Genomic DNA, 17012 nt, shown 5'->3' with positions numbered 1-17012 from the left:
ATTGATACCAGTGTAACTTAAATGCTCTATATTTGTTAAACTTCATTAACTCCTCATTATCTGCATACGTACATCTTTCCATAATCCGATGACCCTTAACAATAATTTGACCCTAATTTTACTAAAAATGACTGACAAGATTTCGTTAGAAAAGGGTGAAGCAGGTTCAAGTGGCACAACGTCTGGTTCTTATAATTGATTTTCTCCAATTTCATACAGTGCCTGATGGAGTAGGTTATCTAATTCCAAACCTACTCATGAATAAATGATGCTTTAAATAGCAGTGCAGACTTTTTATCTTCCTTATAAGACTACATTTCTTAAGGAATTCTTGTCACTGATATACACATACATATAGATGAGGATATTAGTTTTAGAGTAGGTGGTACTTTTGTTCAATAAATATATAAAGAGGGGAAGGTATCTAGTGACTGGCAGAGTGCATGCATTGCTACTGTGTATAAAAGAAATGGGTACAAAAGAGTGCAAAAATTATAGGGAAATAAACTTGTTGAGTGCACCATGTAAAGTGTAGAGTTATTATGGAAAGAATTAAGGGTAAGATGGACAGCAGGATCACAGATGAACAAGGTTTCAAGAATAATATTTAGATACAGGTAAGACCCAGGTATATAAGTGAACACTATTTAGATATGGGTAAGGAAGGTACACAAATAACCTGCACATAGAAGAGAGGAGCTTACGACGACGTTTTGGTCTGACTTAGACCATTTACAAAGTCACTCTAACGAGTACGGCGTGGAAGGTGGTGGTTCTTAGAAAACAGACTATCAAGAGCAGGAACGAGAGCACCACGAAAAGTGGACAAGTCAGGAAGATTACGGGAGCGAGACTGACGAAAAGAATCAAAAGAGCTAATCAGGGCAATACCAGCACGAGGGGTAGGCGAAGTGGCGAAGGAAAGGCCAAAACCAAGAAGTTCAAGCTCATACTGAGAGAGTGAGACAGAAGACAAGTTAGTAACACAGTCAGTGAGGGAGAATTTAGATTAAGGGCTAGCTGAGATGAGACGTTGAAGTTTATTCTGTAGTTTAGAAGAATGAATTTGTGTATTCAGGCGAGCAGTGTCAAAGGCAATGGTAGAGAGAAGGTTACAGAGATCTTGTGGTAGAGCCGCCAAGTAGAGCACGTTGACGCTGACAGAAAGTAAAGAAGGCATCTTCAACCTGAGACTTAGCAGAAAGAATTAGTTGTTGAAGTAGGAGACGGGCATGATCAGGAAAGGGAGTGCCCAGTGGGTTGGGTTTCAGGAAATGGGAGAAGGAAGGGGGCAGAACTTGTTCAGCAAGATAGTCACGTAGGAAGCGAAGCTGACTCTTACGATGCCGGGTAGCAATAAGAGCAGCCTCATAAGATCAAAAGAGGAGTTTAAAAGAGGGAAGAACATTAAAAAAGTTGGAAAGAATATGATGTTTAACTGCGGGGTCCATAAATAACAAAAACAGGCACAATACCGTAACTGGAACGATACACAAATAACTCGCACATAGAAGAGAGGAGCTTATGACGACACATCTGTGATCCTAAGTTCCTTCCAGCAGAAATTTCCACTCTTCATAATTCATTTTCCCATCTTGGCTACCCTTCCCATTTCACAGACTCTGCCCTCTCACGTGCTAAACGTAATTTCTTCTCTCCCAAACTCTCTACTCCTGGGAACTCTTCTGTCCTCTGCCTTCCTTACATTTCCGGTCTTTCTAATCTCAACAATTCTCTCCGTTCCTTAGACATCAAGCTCACTTTCCGCCAGACTAACACTCTTCGCACTAATCTCATTCATACCTCTCCTTCCTCTACAGATGTTTCTGGTGTCTACTCTATTTCTTGCTCCTCCTGTCCTCTTCAATACTTTGGAGAAACGGGCCCATCTCTTTCTGACGGACTTAGGGAGCACAAAAATTGTGTTAGGCTTGCCGACACTAACAATCGTCTTTTCTGTCATGTCAGAGATCACAGCCATCCTACTGACTGGTCTTCTGCTAAAACTGTCTTCCCTACTTCCAACTTTAACAGTCACCATCTGGTTGAATCCTCCCTAATACACAACTTTCCTTGTATGAATCTTAGTCCTGGCTTCGTCTCTGTAGATGCCTTCCTCTCCCACTACATTGTAAAATGCTCCAAACTTCAGAACACCCGTGACTTAACCTGATTCCTCCTTTTTTCTTCTTCTCCCTCTTTCCCTTTCCTCTTTCCTTTTTTCTCTTCTGGGTTGCCTTTCTTTCTTCTATCTTGTGTTTCTGTTCCTTCATTATTTATTTCATTATTTCCCTTCCCCCCCACCTCTGTGTTCTCGCTCTCCCTCTGTGGGCACCTAGCTCCCTTGCAGTGCTCCCCTTTCTTTGTATTTGACTGGCTCCTCCTCCCTACTTCCCCATTTCTACATCCATCTCCACAACTACTACTACCACTACTACTACTACTACCACTACCACCACTACTACTACTACTACTACTACTACTACTACTACTACTACTACTACTACTACCACCACCTCTTCCTGCCTATATATACCCGTCCTGCTCTACTTCTCGTTAGTGTGACTTTGTAAATGGTCCAAGTCAGACCGAAACGTTGTCTTCTATGTGCGGGTTATTTGTGTATCATTCCAGTCACGGTATTGTGCTTTTTTTTGTTATTTATTGGGTAAGGAAGATTTTGTTTCATTTGTGGATTTTGATGAAACACATGGTAAGGTGGATAGGGGAGCAATGTGGCAGATGTTGCAAGTGTGTGGAATGGGTGGTAGGCTACATAAAGCAGTTAAGAGTTTTTATGAGGATGAAGAGGCTCAGGTTAGGGTATGTAGGAGAGAGGGAGATTATTTTCCAATAAAAGTAGGCCTTAGACAGGAATGCATGATGTCACCATGATTATTAACCATCTTTATAGATGGGGTTGTAAAAAACATTGAATGCTAGTGTGCTGGGAAGAGGTGTGGGATGGAAAGATAAAAAATCATCTCATACAAAGTGGGAGTTGTCACAGTTGCTTTTTGCCAATGACATGGTGCTTTGGTGAAATTCTGAAGGGAAGTTGGTGGATGAATTTGGGAAGGTACGTAAAAGACGGAAATTAAAAGTGAACACTGGAAAGAGCAAGGTGACGAGAGTAACAAAAAAATTAGGTAGTGAAAGATTTAATATCAGACTGGAAGGAGGGAGAATGGAGGAAGTGAATGTGTTCAGATATTTGGGAGTGGACTTATTGGACATGTCAAATCAAAATCAAATCAAAATTTTTATTTCCATGTAAAGCTTACAATGTGTGGTTTGCATGTTATAAAATATTAATTACAAAGAAGGCGAGCCAATGAAGGGAACTATACAACTGATGAGGGGAAAAAGGTGGGTGGTGCACTGAGGCAACTGTGGAGACAAATAATATTATGCATGGGAACAAAAAAGGGGAATGTATGAGAGCACAGTGTTACCAACACTTTCATATAGGTGAAAAGCATGGATTGTGAATATTGCAGTGAAGAGGAAGCTGTAGGCAGTGGAGATATTGTATCTGAGGGGCAGTGTATCTGGAGTTTATCTGGAGTTTATCTGGAGAGAGTTCCGGGGGTCAACGCCCCCGCGGCCCGGTCTGTGACCAGGCCTCCTTAGGTCAGTGTCCCAGGATGCGACCCACACCAGTCGACTAACACCCAGGTACCCATTTTACTGATGGGGAACATAGACAACAGGTGGAAAGAAACACGTCCAATGTTTCTACTCTGGCTGGGAATCGAACCCAGGCCCTCACCGTGTGAAGCGAGAGCGTTAACCACCAGGCCACCAGAGCCTGTGTGAATATTATTCAGAGAATTAGAAGTTTAAAAATTAGGTTATGAAGTGTTATTAAAAGTATTATCTAGATGGCTGAAGAGGGCTTGTTGATGGGGTTTGGACGTTTAGAGAAGATGGTAAAAATTAGGATAACTTGGATGGTATATAAATCAGCAGTTGAGGGATGGTGGGGAAGGGGTCAACCAAGGAAGGTTGGAGGGAGGGGGCAAAGGAGGTTTTGTGTGCAAGAGGCTTGGACATCCAGCAGGCATGTGTAAAGGTGTTTGACATGAGTAGAGGTAAACGGTTTTTAGGAATGTGAGCAAGGTAACATTTTTGTGAAGGGATTCAGGGAAACCTGTACTTGTAGAATTTACAATTTGTTTTTAACTAAAAAAAATTATTTTACAAAGTAAAAGTATAATAAAGTGTCATTATATATTAAAAATATCTTAAATGATGGCAAAATATACAATACTGCAATGTTGTAGCTGCTACAAATTATCTATTTTTATAATGATAAAGAAAAATTTTAGTTATACAATTTAATTTTAAATATGGTAATCTAGAAGAGGGTATCAAAAATTTTACTGATGTTTAAGTCCAACCTGCAATCAGAATGAAATACGAAGTCGTCAAGTGCAATGGTTCCTTGATGATTGTTCTTGGACTTGCCCTGCAAAATAATTTGGAAGGCACCTTCATCGGGTAGCATTTCTTCAGTCAAGTGTGCTCTTTGCCACACACCTGACATTTGATTATCATTGCTTTGCATATCAAGTAGTGTCACTGTTGGCCCATAATCCTGGCTGCAATGAATTTGAAATCATAATTGAAATTTTTATTTACATAGGTATTAAAATAAAATGTGTTACTTCTACAAATACTGTATTGTAAATTACTTTTCTGTGGTGGTGTTCTGGTGACTTACTAGGCCACAACCGGCACATTTACGCTTCCACTATCTCTCTAAACCCCAATAAAAACTAGTCAAGTACCATTAGTTTGAGATGGCAAGTATTCTGAACTTATGATCAAATGAATCTAAGTAACCAAAAAAACTATAGAATCCATGAAATCTTAGAGAAATTTAAAAGGCAAAACATTACAAACACAATGAAAAAATAGCCCACATCAAAGTTATTTTCCACAATATTTACATCTATAGGTAGCCACAGAGTGATGCGAGCTGAACTAATTCAATCAACCTGTGGAATTATGTAATATTAGATATCCATATCAGTAATATCAGGGTGATTCATAAATAATTAGTTTATAATAGCTTCAAGTATCTTGCATGCATATACAGTAGTATATTATCAGGTCTCTCTCTTCTTCATTCAAGAAAGTACATTTCAAGAACTTTAAGCATTCTCTATAATTTAAATGCTTTAATGGCACTATGTAAAAGATCTCTGTACGCTTTCCAACTCTTCTAGCTCTTCTGCCTTGAATGGAATTCTGTGCACTGAATAGTGCTGTACCATCATTTGCAGGATGCTTAAAGGGCGAGTTGCCCTGATACCACACTTGGATCAAATGCTTAGGGACTGGAATTCTAATACAGCTGACCAAATTTATTCCAGAGTATCAGACCACCTCTCAACCAGAAAACCAAATCATTTTATAAGAATCAAAATTAATGTTCAGTCTCCAAAGCAGTAGATTCCAAATTTATGGTGCTTGACTGTAGGGACTCAGGATAACCAGTTAGCTGGACAAGAGTCCTGTGAATGGGAAGGGCAGTTTCTGCACTCTGAAAGAAGAGTGGAGATATTGCAGCTGGGGGATAATCTGAATGGTGATGCTGGCACCCTTCTGGCAAGATAGTAATTTAATGAATAATGGTGTATGTGTTTTCTTCCTTGGATCACCCTGCCTTGGCAGGAGATAGCCATTGAGGTAAAAAAGAAAAAAATATATTAATAATAATAATAATACTAATTGTACGTAGTAGGTTGGTAGACAGCAACCACCCAGGGAGGTACTACCGTCCTGCCAAGTAAGTGTCAAACGGAAACCTGTAATTGCTTTACATGATGGTAGGATTGCTGGTGTATTTTTTGTCTCATAAACATGCAAGATTTCAGGTACATCTTGCTACTTCTACTTACACTTAGGACTTAGGTTACACCACACATACATGTACAAGCATATATATACACACCCCTCTGGATTTTCTTCTATTTTCTTTCTAGTTCTTGTTCTTGTTTACTTCCTCTTATCTCCATGGGGAAGTGGAACAGAATTCTTCCTCCGTAAGCCATGCGTGTTGTAAGAGGTGACTAAAATACCGGGAGCAAGGGCCTAGTAACCCCTTCTCCTGTATAAATTACTAAATTTAAAAAGAGAAACTTTCGTTTTTCTTTTTGGGCCACCCTGCCTTGGTGGGATACGGCCGATGTGTTGAAAGAAAGAAAGAATAATAAAAAGGTTGATCCACACTTTTCCTTGATGGGTGTATAACTTTTCACAAAAACTTGAATGGATGTACAGTAACTTTGCATAAAATACCTGTTTACCATACGAGAAATCATGTATTCATAGTTAAAAGAATGAAGAAAAGCTTCTGGTATTGCTATATGAACCACTGAGGTAATTACTCGTAAATCTACACGCATGAACTTGGTGGCTCCCTACTAAATCACTGGGGCTGAAAGGGCTAAATAAATATTGTGAAGATCTAAGACCTAGTGTGGGTAAATATACATATGAAACCAAGTTTTTAGTTATATAGGTAGCATGAAAATATTAACTAATATAGCTGAACTTGAAAAGTTTAATATATTACCGCAGTATAACTGAGAGATTTCCAAAGCCAGAACCATACATGTTGTAGTAGAAGATAAAGCTACACTGAGGTCCTCCTTCCAGGTACTGACTCAGGAGCTGTGCCACCTGAACCTCACCCTCTGGCACATCCAAATACAGGAAATGACCCTCAGGATTCCACAGGGTATGATCAAAATTTGGGGCTACATCTGTCAGAGAGAACAATTTTTTGAGAAACAAATGTTGTACAGTAATAAGTTATCTGTAATTAAAATACATATAGATCTAATATAAATCTGTATTTTTCTTGGAAGCCATTGTATTTAATATGTAATAGAACACATTTTGAAATGATCTTTAATATAAGTTTACACTGGTCAACTATTTGCCATAAAGAACACAATACCTGCAAATTCTTGATGGACACTGTATCCAGTGGCCTTAGTGAGAACAGAAAGCATTTTATTTCTGTAAAGTTACTCTAACTGGTTCAGTGTTATTCACAAAGAAAATCAAAACATTTTGTCATAAAAAATGCAATGTTTCTCCCCTAAAAACTAAGCCCAAAAAACACCTTTCATCTTATATAGCCCGTATAACTGTGGTAGCAGTAGAGGTAAACTCCAGTGCATGCATGATAATGTACACTAGATGCTTTTTTTTTTTAGAAAAACAAAGCCTTAAATTTGGATGAATCAAATTTAAAGGTGTTTTATATGACAGAAAATAATGTAAATGTTATTTAACAAGACAAACTCATAAAGCATAAACTAAAAGATGAATCAAGATATATTAATTTCTATTTGCAGAACTTATCATAAATGGAGGCTACATGGTTTGTAAGTTCTAACAGATCTGTACGGTATTACATAAATACAGTAAGATGATACAACTTTAAGCTTGCAAATTTATCATAAAAAAAGAATTACATAATTTCTGAGAATGATTATCCTCTGAAAAAATAAGTTTACCTGCTCAAACAATTAAAGGAATAGGAGTCGGCCTAGGAAAGGTTGGAGGGAGAGGGTAAAGGAGGTTTTGTGTGCGAGGGGCTTGGACTTCCAGCAGGCATGCGTGAGCGTGTTTGATAGGAGTGAATGGAGACAAATGGTTTTTAATACTTGACGTGCTGTTGGAGTGTGAGCAAAGTAACATTTATGAAGGGGTTCAGGGAAACTGGCAGGCCGGACTTGAGTCCTGGAGATGGGAAGTACAGTGCCTGCACTCTGAAGGAGGGGTGTTAATGTTGTAGTTTAAAAACTGTAGTGTAAAACACCCTTCTGGCAAGACAGTGATGGAGTGAATGATGGTGAAAGTTTTTCTTTTTCGGGCCACCCTGCCTTGGTGGGAATCGGCCAGTGTGATAATAAAAAAATAAAAAAGAGCAAGTAAATTTAAAATGCAACTGGGAAAACACATCAAATAGGGAAAACCTTCACAATCAGAGACATTCTTTCACCCATCAGGAGCACAAGACACAATATAGTAGCTATAAAGATAAAGATAAAGGTTTATTTCTTTGTAAAGGTTACAATGTGTAATTACAACTTTGGTTTGCTAAGTACAAAGAAAGCCACTATCATGCTGGGGCATTTCGGGCAGACTAATCCTAGTACATACGCAACAATTACTTAAAGCTAGACAAGATAATAGCAGTTAACTTTATTACAATCGCATATAATCTTAATACTAATGCGAAGTAGTCAAGGTGGAGGTTTATAAGAATAATAATCTTGAAGTTACACATAATAAAAACAATACAAATGTTTTACAATTAATGTTCAGGCAGTAATATTTCATGGATTGGCAGAAGTTTAAAAGTCTAGAGGTCATATAATATAACTAATTAGCAGTTGTTTTGGTTGATTTGGTTAGTAATGAGAGATAGGATGATTTTTGTAGCAAAGTCCTAAATTTATAAGTAGTCAGAGGATCCTTTACCAGTTCTGGTAGCGAGTTCCAGATCTTTGGGCCCTTTATGTGCATAGCATTTTTGCGTAGTGTGAGACTGACACGAGGGATGTTGAAGAGTGTCTTATGCCTTGTATTGTGACTGTGCATTCTGTTGTAACTGTCAAGTAGTAGTTTACATGGAGGATTTATAATGGAATTTAATGTTCTGTATATGTAGAAGCCACAATAATATGAGTGTAAGTCTCGTATATTTAGCAAGTTCAGACTTTTGAAAAGTGGTGGGGTGTGCTGTCTAGCACAGGAGCTGATAATCATCTGCACAGCAGCTTTTTGTTGGGTTATTAAAGGTTTAAGGTGGTTGGCTGTGTGTGTTAGGTGAGGTAAGGATATATTAAAGAGTGGTATAGGGTAAGGGGTGTCATTTGTGATACATAGTATCATATCTTGGAAAGGATGCATCCATCAGCATGGGTGACCTAATGACATTCCTAAATGCCAGTAAAAAGTACTTATACTCACTGGCAGGTACTTAACCCAGCCTGATTACAGTGGTACCCTGAGTTTCGAACAGCTCCCAACTCGAACAATTATGTAAGTGTATTATTTTAAGTGCTTTTGTAAGTGTATTTTTAGGGGTCTGAAATGGACTAATCTAATTTACATTATTCCTTATGGGAACAAATTCATTCGGTAACAACACTCGAGCAGCCTTCTGAAACGAATTATGGCCGAAACTCGGGGTACCACTGTATTTTATTCATGGGTAATGCCTAGGGCAGAGATACCACTTAAATATGTGTGGCTATAGCCAAACACTGAAGCTCTGAGTTGTTGTTATGGCTACACACATGGAAATAATCTGCAATTGCCAGAATGCAAATTTCACTAACATTTCATATTAATGGACATAACACATGCACACACACAAAAAAAAATTTAAATTTATACTGTACGTACAAACTTTGTCTACCTGTGCATATTTTAACTAATGTGATTCAAGCAGTGACAACACAAATCAATCTTTGCAATGAGCTATTAAGATACTTAAAACTGTAGCAGTGAAATAATTTAAAAACTAAAATGATGCTCACAAGGAGGAGAAATTTAAGGGACTGTTTCTCAGATTTTTACCTTTTTTTCAAAAATTTTATATCACCCATTCTCAAAGGGTCTCTTTAACCTAGGGGTTATACAGTGACTGGGGAAATAGGAGGCAATCAGATTTGATCTTGGGATCAAATATTGATCTAATTTGACTTTAACAAAAAACATACATTAAGCACTGCAACCAATTTTAGCTTTTTGATATATTGATAATCATGTATTAAAATTTAATGCAAACTGATACTTATAATACACTTTCAATTTTTAGTAATCACTAATTATTAATGCAAGAGGAAAAACTGCATGAGACAACAAAAGGAAGACTGGTTTTTCATGTTTCTAACTACAGGTGAAGTCCTCTTCAACAAATATACAAGAAGGAGAGAGACCAGGTATTTATAGTTGTAGGGAGAGTGGGTGGTTTCTTGCTGAGTGGATCATCTTGTTGTTGAGGCAGAACTTTAAAGTGCTTAATGACATCTCATAGCGGGCTCCTCTTTTTAGGGTCATGAATGTATTCAGATGACACCTCTGCCTAGAAAAAATTAACTCTGTGGCACTTGAGGTATGCTCAAGGCATATTATTTTAAGAAAAAGGTAGAGAAAATATAAACTAGAAAGAGAGAGATGCTCCTTATACAGTTGTTGGTGAAGAATCACAGAGCTGCTGAAAGGGGCCAGCATATCTGAAAAACGAAGGGAGGCACTGGGCAGAGAAATAGCAAATATTGAACTTAAATTTAAAGAATCATACAGAAGACAAGAAACTCAGGAACAACTAAAAGTCATAAATGAAACTGAAAAAGGACCAAAATATTTCTTTTTTTATGCCAAATCAAAGGCCAACACAACATCCAATATTGGACCCTTGCTTAAACAAGACAGGACCTGCACAGCTGACAGCAAGGAAATGAGTGAGATATGGCCCAGTATGACTCAGTGTTCATTGAGCCATTAACCAGACTGAGTCGACAACCTAAATTAATTTTTATGATTGAGACTCAGAATCTGGTCAATTCAAACACCTCTGATATTATACTGACACCACATGACTCCAAAAAGGCAATAAATGACATGCCCATGCACTCTGCCCCAGGCTCAGACTAGTGGAACTCCATGTTCATCAAGAACTGCAAGAAGCCCCTATCATGTTCCTTTAGCATTCTATGGAGAGGGAGCATGGACACAGGGATCATCCCAGTCACTTACAACAACAGACACAGCCCAATTCCACAAAGAAGGCATAAAGCAATAGCAAAGAATTACAGACCAATAATGCTAACATCTCATATCATAAAAATCTTTGAAAAGGATCTAAGAAGCAAGATTTCCACCCATCTAGATACCCATCAGTTACACAACCCAGGGCAACATGGGTTTAGAGCAAGCCACTCCTGCCTGTCCCAACTACTGGATCACTAGGACTTTGCTAAAATATCATCTTATCTCTCAATATTAACCAAATCAACCAAAACATCTGCTAATTAGTTTTACTATGTAACCTCTAGGCTTTTAATTCTGCCAATTCATAAAATATTACCACCTGAACCATTACTTGTAATATAGACTTTGTGTGTAATTTCAAGATTATTTAATAGAACCTTACTCCACCTTACTACACACATGTTTAAATAAGATTGTTTAAATAAGATTGTTAAACAGTTAACCACTACTTCTTGTCTAGTTTTAAGTATAGTTACTATGTATTAGGATTAGTCTGCCCAAAATGCCCCAGCATGATAGTGGCTATCTTTGTACTTTGCAAATCAAAATTGTAATTATACATTGTAACTTTTACAAAGAAATAAACTTTATCTTATCTTATCTTATCTAAGGTCTTGGATGCTCTAGAGGACAAACAAAATGCAGATGTAGTATACACAGATTTTGCAAAAGCCTTTGACAAATATGACCAGGGTGTAATAGCATACAAAACACGTGAAAAATGAATAATGGGAAAAGTTGGTAGATGGATCTATAGCTTCCTAACAAATATAACACAAAGAGTAATAGTAAACAGAGTAATGTCTGAGGCAGCCACAGTGAAAAGCTCTGTTCCACAAGGCACAATACTCACTCCCATCCTGTTTCTCATCCTCATGTCTAACACCTGAGTTTGCATGACAATGTTCTCCAATGAAGACACTGTAAGACTCCATGCGGATGTCAACCAAATCTTTAACTGGGCCACAGAAAACAATATGAAGTTCAATGAAGAAAAATTTCAATTACTCCGATATGGAAAACCTGAGGAAATTAAAACTGTATCGGAGTATAAAGCAAATTGTAACGACACAGTAGAGCGAAAAATTAATGTGAAGGACCTGGGAGTGATAATGTCAGAGGATCTCACTTTCAAAGATAACAACAATGTATCCACCACATCTGCTAGAAAAATGATGGGATGGATAATGAGAACCTTCAAAAGTAGGGATGCCAAGCCCATGATGATTCTCTTCAAACTGTTTGTTCTCTCTAGCCTGGAATACTGCTGTACACCAACGGCGCCTTTCAAGACAGGTGAAATTGCTGACCTGGAGAGTGAACAGAGCGTTCATGACATACATAAGTATGATAAAACACCTAAATTACTGGGAATGGTTTAAGTTCTTTGACTTGTATTCCCTGGAATGCAGGTGGGAAAGATACATGATAATATACACCATGAAAATCCTAGAGGGATTAGTACCAAATTTGCACATGACAATCACTCCTTACAAAAGCAAAAGACTCTGCAGGCAGTGCAACATCCCTCCCATGAAAAGCAGGGGTGCCACTAGCATGCTAAGAGATAACACAATAAGTGTCAGGGGACCCAAGACTGTTCAACTGCCTCCCAGCATACATAAGGGGATTACCAACAGACCCCTGGCTGTCTTCAAGAAGGCATTAGACAGGCACCTAAAGTAAGTACCTGACCAGCTGGGCTGTGGCTCATACGTCAGTCTACATGTGGCCAGCAGTAACAGCCTGGTTAATCAGGCCCTGATCCACCATAAGGCTTGGTCACAGACTGGGATGCTGGGGCGTTGACCCCTAAAACCCTCTCCAGATATATTTTCAAGATACAGAAAATCAACTAAATTATGTTTCCACCAATGCCTTCTCTGTCAATGGAGTATTCTCATGTTATACCTATTGTTTAATGGGTATAACATGAGCAGCCCACTCTCACCAGTGCCGTGTAGTTTATGTAAGGAACACTTTGAATCAATTATACTTCTCAAAATCAAACTACTAGGTATGATTTAGTTTTGATATGAGGATGATATATTTACTGTCCATTTACTTAATCTTTTAGTGCTCATAATTAAAGTATGCTGGCTTCCACTCTAAAACCATGACCACAAAACAGATCATCCGTTGCTCTTTAGAACATCTTCAAACATCTAGGAAGTGATAAACACACATTCTTCAGGGTTTCCTGGGGTGAAGTGTCTCCTCCCCCCCCAACCTGAGGACGGCTTTCTAATGCCGTGAGAGTGGACTGATATCCATCCCCTAATAGTTCTCTATCATAGGCTAGAGGATCTCAATGGGGTTCAAGTCTGGGGAATATCCTGACCAGTTATTGAAGAAGGGTACCTCACAAGCAGGAAGCATCTGAACAATAGATTTCATGGTGTGGTAAGGAACACTGTACTGCATAAAAACCTAGCAACACACTGTGCAAAAGACTGAGGCAAATGCTAACAAATCAATTCTGGGTACATTTGACAGATAACATTACTGAGGACATTTATGAGGTTTCTCTTGATGTGCTTTTGATGTGGACATCATTAACACTGTCCTTAAGGAACCAATGCAACCACGTCCTCACTGAATGCTCACACACAATAGTGACTTCTACTCCTTCTTTCATTTGATGGCCTGCTTTGTGCAATCTGATGATCGTCACAATTGTCTCTTACATCAGTGACTTAATCCTGCCCATATTAATTTGTCAAGAGCCAATAATATCAGACAAACTCAGCCCTCAAGCTCACAAGGTGCAGGGGTACCACAGACACAAAACCATCCTCCATACAAGCTTAGAAGACACTTAAGATGCAGCCCGTAGCCTTAGGAAATCCTGAAACATCCCACTTCAAATTGAAAGGCCAACATAATTTTTGTCTCACTGACAAGCATATCAACATGGGACATTACATTGGACACTGAGTTATGCTGGTGCCTTTCACCCAACATACTTTTAATGACAAGCACTGTAGCACTATCCATCAAATTCAAAGCAGAATGGGAAAAACATAAACTATTAATAAATTATCTTTTTTTAATGTGTTAGTTATCAAAAATGACGAAAGCTTGGAATTCACAGTGAACAGAAAATTCACACACACTGCCAATTACATCCATTTATTCAGTCAACACTCTTCAAAAATAAAGAAAATCAGTTTCCAACCTTTACCCAGCCTCCTTCGGAGTGTGAACAAGAAAAGCCTAGCATGGGACAGCATGCCCATTGTAGTGCTCTTCCATTTTTTTTTTGTTCTAAACATCTTATGTTACATAAGTCTCACAATCCCAATTAAGATAAGTCCAACATGAAAGGTCACCTGAACAGCTTCATGTCTCTAAAGAGGCAGTCTACTATGAGATGCCATCAAGCACCTTGAAAATTCAAGAAGCTCCACCCTAATGTGATGCCCCACTCAACTGGCAAAAAATCACCCTCTCCCCCTACCCCTATAAATACCCGGTCTTTCTCCTCATTCCTTGGTATCTGCTGAAAAGAACCTCATCTGGAGGTCAAAATATACAGACAATCATTTTTTCCCAAATTTTCCCTCATGTAAGTTTTCCTTTCTCAATGATATTGTTATGTCAAATCAATATACTGAGTTCCAAATAATTATGGTGAATTAGTCATATAAAGATATTACCAATAAAAGTTGATGATCCTGTCCCAAAGAACCAATCAGTGTCATCATCAATGCCATTTTTGCCTTGTATTAACCAGCCAAGTGAAGTATCTTCTAATGATATGCGGTGGTAACCATCACACACTTCATCAGTCTCATCTTCACCAAATCCACAATGATCACCCATATCACATACATAGTCCTTTGATACACAAACCTAGTAAAATAAACAGATCATAAAAGAAAATATAACAGCTTTACAGATTGAGGTATGTTTCCAAGAAATCACAAATGATGATTTATACACAGCCTGACATTACTAATGGAGCTGGGGTGAGAATGAATGGAAGAGATTTAAACTCAGCTATTAAGCTAATATCCTGAAAGTGAAATTTGGCTGTAGTAACTATGTACAGTACAACTGTGCAGTGGATATTACAAGCAAGGCAGTTAAGAAAATTAGTGCTAAGTTGCAAAACAAAAAGCTAGAAACAGATTTGCTCTAGTCTCGGATTAGGTAGAGGAAAGTGCAAAGTGACTCATCTCTCACTTTGACCTGGCTTAGATGGGAAACTACTGCTGCATGACCTTCAACACTAGAATGTCGATAATTTTATTATCATGTACCAGATCAATCTTTGGACAGCTAGAAGACAGGCTATTATTTTGCAATACAGGAAGTCATTATTATTATTGTTACTAAATTCATATGAAGATGCTAAACTTGTAGTGTCACAAAGCAAGGTGTCCACCCTGGCTTCTCAAGGTCATCGCTTCATCAACTATCATTCATTTTTCAATGATCTGCATTTTAAACATGGTCTCACAACAAACAAATATTAAAGAAATCAGCTAAGTAATGAAAGCTCTGACATGGATGGCTCCAACCTCACCATGTAACCTAAGTATGTTACTCAATAATATATATATGGCACAGACCAATCCACCGACAAGTCCACTTCTATATATCTGAACACATTTATTTCTTCTATACTTTCTAAATATATAAACACATTTACCTCTTCCATACTCCCAATCTGAAATCTAATCTTTCATTACCTAAATTTTTTGTTACCTTCATTACTTTGTTCTTTCTTATATTCACTTTTAATTTCCTTTTTTTACATACCCTCCCAAATTCACCCATCAACTTCTGCAATTTCTCTTTAGAATTTCCCACAAGCACAGTGTCATTGGCAAAAAGCAACTGTTACAATTCCCACTTTATATTAGATTTTATGCATTTTAATCCTACACCTCTCCCCATCACACTAGCATTCACTTCTTTTACAACTCCATTTATAAATAAGTTAAACAACCAAGTCAACATCATACATTCCTGTCCAAGGCCTACTTTTACTGGAAAATAATCTCTCTCTTTTACATATCCTAACCTGAGCCTTATTATCTTTACAAAGACCCTTTAACTGCTTTCAGTAACCTGCCACCTATAACATACACTTGCAATATCTGCCACATTCCTTCCCTATCAACTGTATCATATGCCTTTTCTAAATCCATAAATGCAATGAAAACTTTCTTACTTTTATCTAACTATTGTTCACTTATATGATTCAATGTAAACACCTGGTCTATACATCACCTACCCTTCCTAAAACCTCCTTGTTCATCTGTGATCCTACTCTTTATTTTACTCTTAATTCTTTCAATATTAATGCTACTATACATTTTACCTGGTATATTCAAGAGTCTTTTTTTTTTTTTTTCAACAAGTCGGCCGTTTCCCACCAAGGCAGGGTGACCCAAAAAAAAAAGAAAGAAAATCCCCAAAAAGAAAATACTTTCATCATCATTCAACACTTTCACCACACTCGCACATTATCACTGTTTTTGCAGAGGTGCTCAGAATACAACAGTTTAGAAGCATACACATATAAAGACACACAACATATCCCTCCAAACTGCCAATATCCCAAACCCCTCCTTTAAAGTGCAGGCATTGTACTTCCCATTTCCAGGACTCAAGTCCGACTATATGAAAATAACCGGTTTCCCTGAATCCCTTCACTAAATATTACCCTGCTCACACTCCAACAGATCGTCAGGTCCCAAGTACCATTCGTCTCCATTCACTCCTATCTAACACGCTCACGCACGCTTGCTGGAAGTCCAAGCCCCTTGCCCACAAAACCTCCTTTACCCCCTCTCTCCAACCCTTTCGAGGACGACCCCTACCCCGCCTTCCTTCCCCTATAGATTTATATACTTTCCATGTCATTCTACTTTGATCCATTCTCTCTAAATGACCAAACTACCTCAACAACCCCTCTTCTGCCCTCTGACTAATACTTTTATTAACTCCACACCTTCTCCTAATTTCCACACTCCGAATTTTCTGCATAATATTTACACCACACATTGCCCTTAAACAGGACATCTCCACTGCCTCCAACCGTCTCCTCGCTGCTGCATTTACCACCCAAGCTTCACACCCATATAAGAGTGTTGGTACTACTATACTTTCATACATTCCCTTCTTTGCCTCCATAGATAACGTTTTTTGACTCCACATATACCTCAACGCACCACTCACCTTTTTTCCCT

General features: G+C 38.2%; 1 protein-coding gene across 2 annotated transcripts in view; it reads right to left on the bottom strand.

Moving 5' to 3' along the window:
- The window catches only part of LOC128698663 (MAM and LDL-receptor class A domain-containing protein 2-like), a 382606-nt gene that overhangs the window by 173846 nt on the left and 191748 nt on the right, over window positions 1-17012 (bottom strand). For both annotated transcript variants that reach the window (XM_070084851.1, XM_070084850.1), the window contains exons 33-35: window positions 14469-14664; window positions 6587-6776; window positions 4404-4604 (exon numbers count right to left, since the gene is read on the bottom strand). In XM_070084851.1, the coding sequence (XP_069940952.1) occupies window positions 4404-4604; window positions 6587-6776; window positions 14469-14664 (587 nt within the window). The remainder of the gene's footprint in view (window positions 1-4403; window positions 4605-6586; window positions 6777-14468; window positions 14665-17012) is intronic.

The sequence above is a fragment of the Cherax quadricarinatus genome, chromosome 14, assembly GCF_038502225.1.
Source record: "Cherax quadricarinatus isolate ZL_2023a chromosome 14, ASM3850222v1, whole genome shotgun sequence".
In the NCBI taxonomy this organism is placed as follows: Eukaryota; Metazoa; Arthropoda; class Malacostraca; order Decapoda; family Parastacidae; genus Cherax; species Cherax quadricarinatus.
This window is presented reverse-complemented; position numbering and strand designations above follow the sequence as displayed.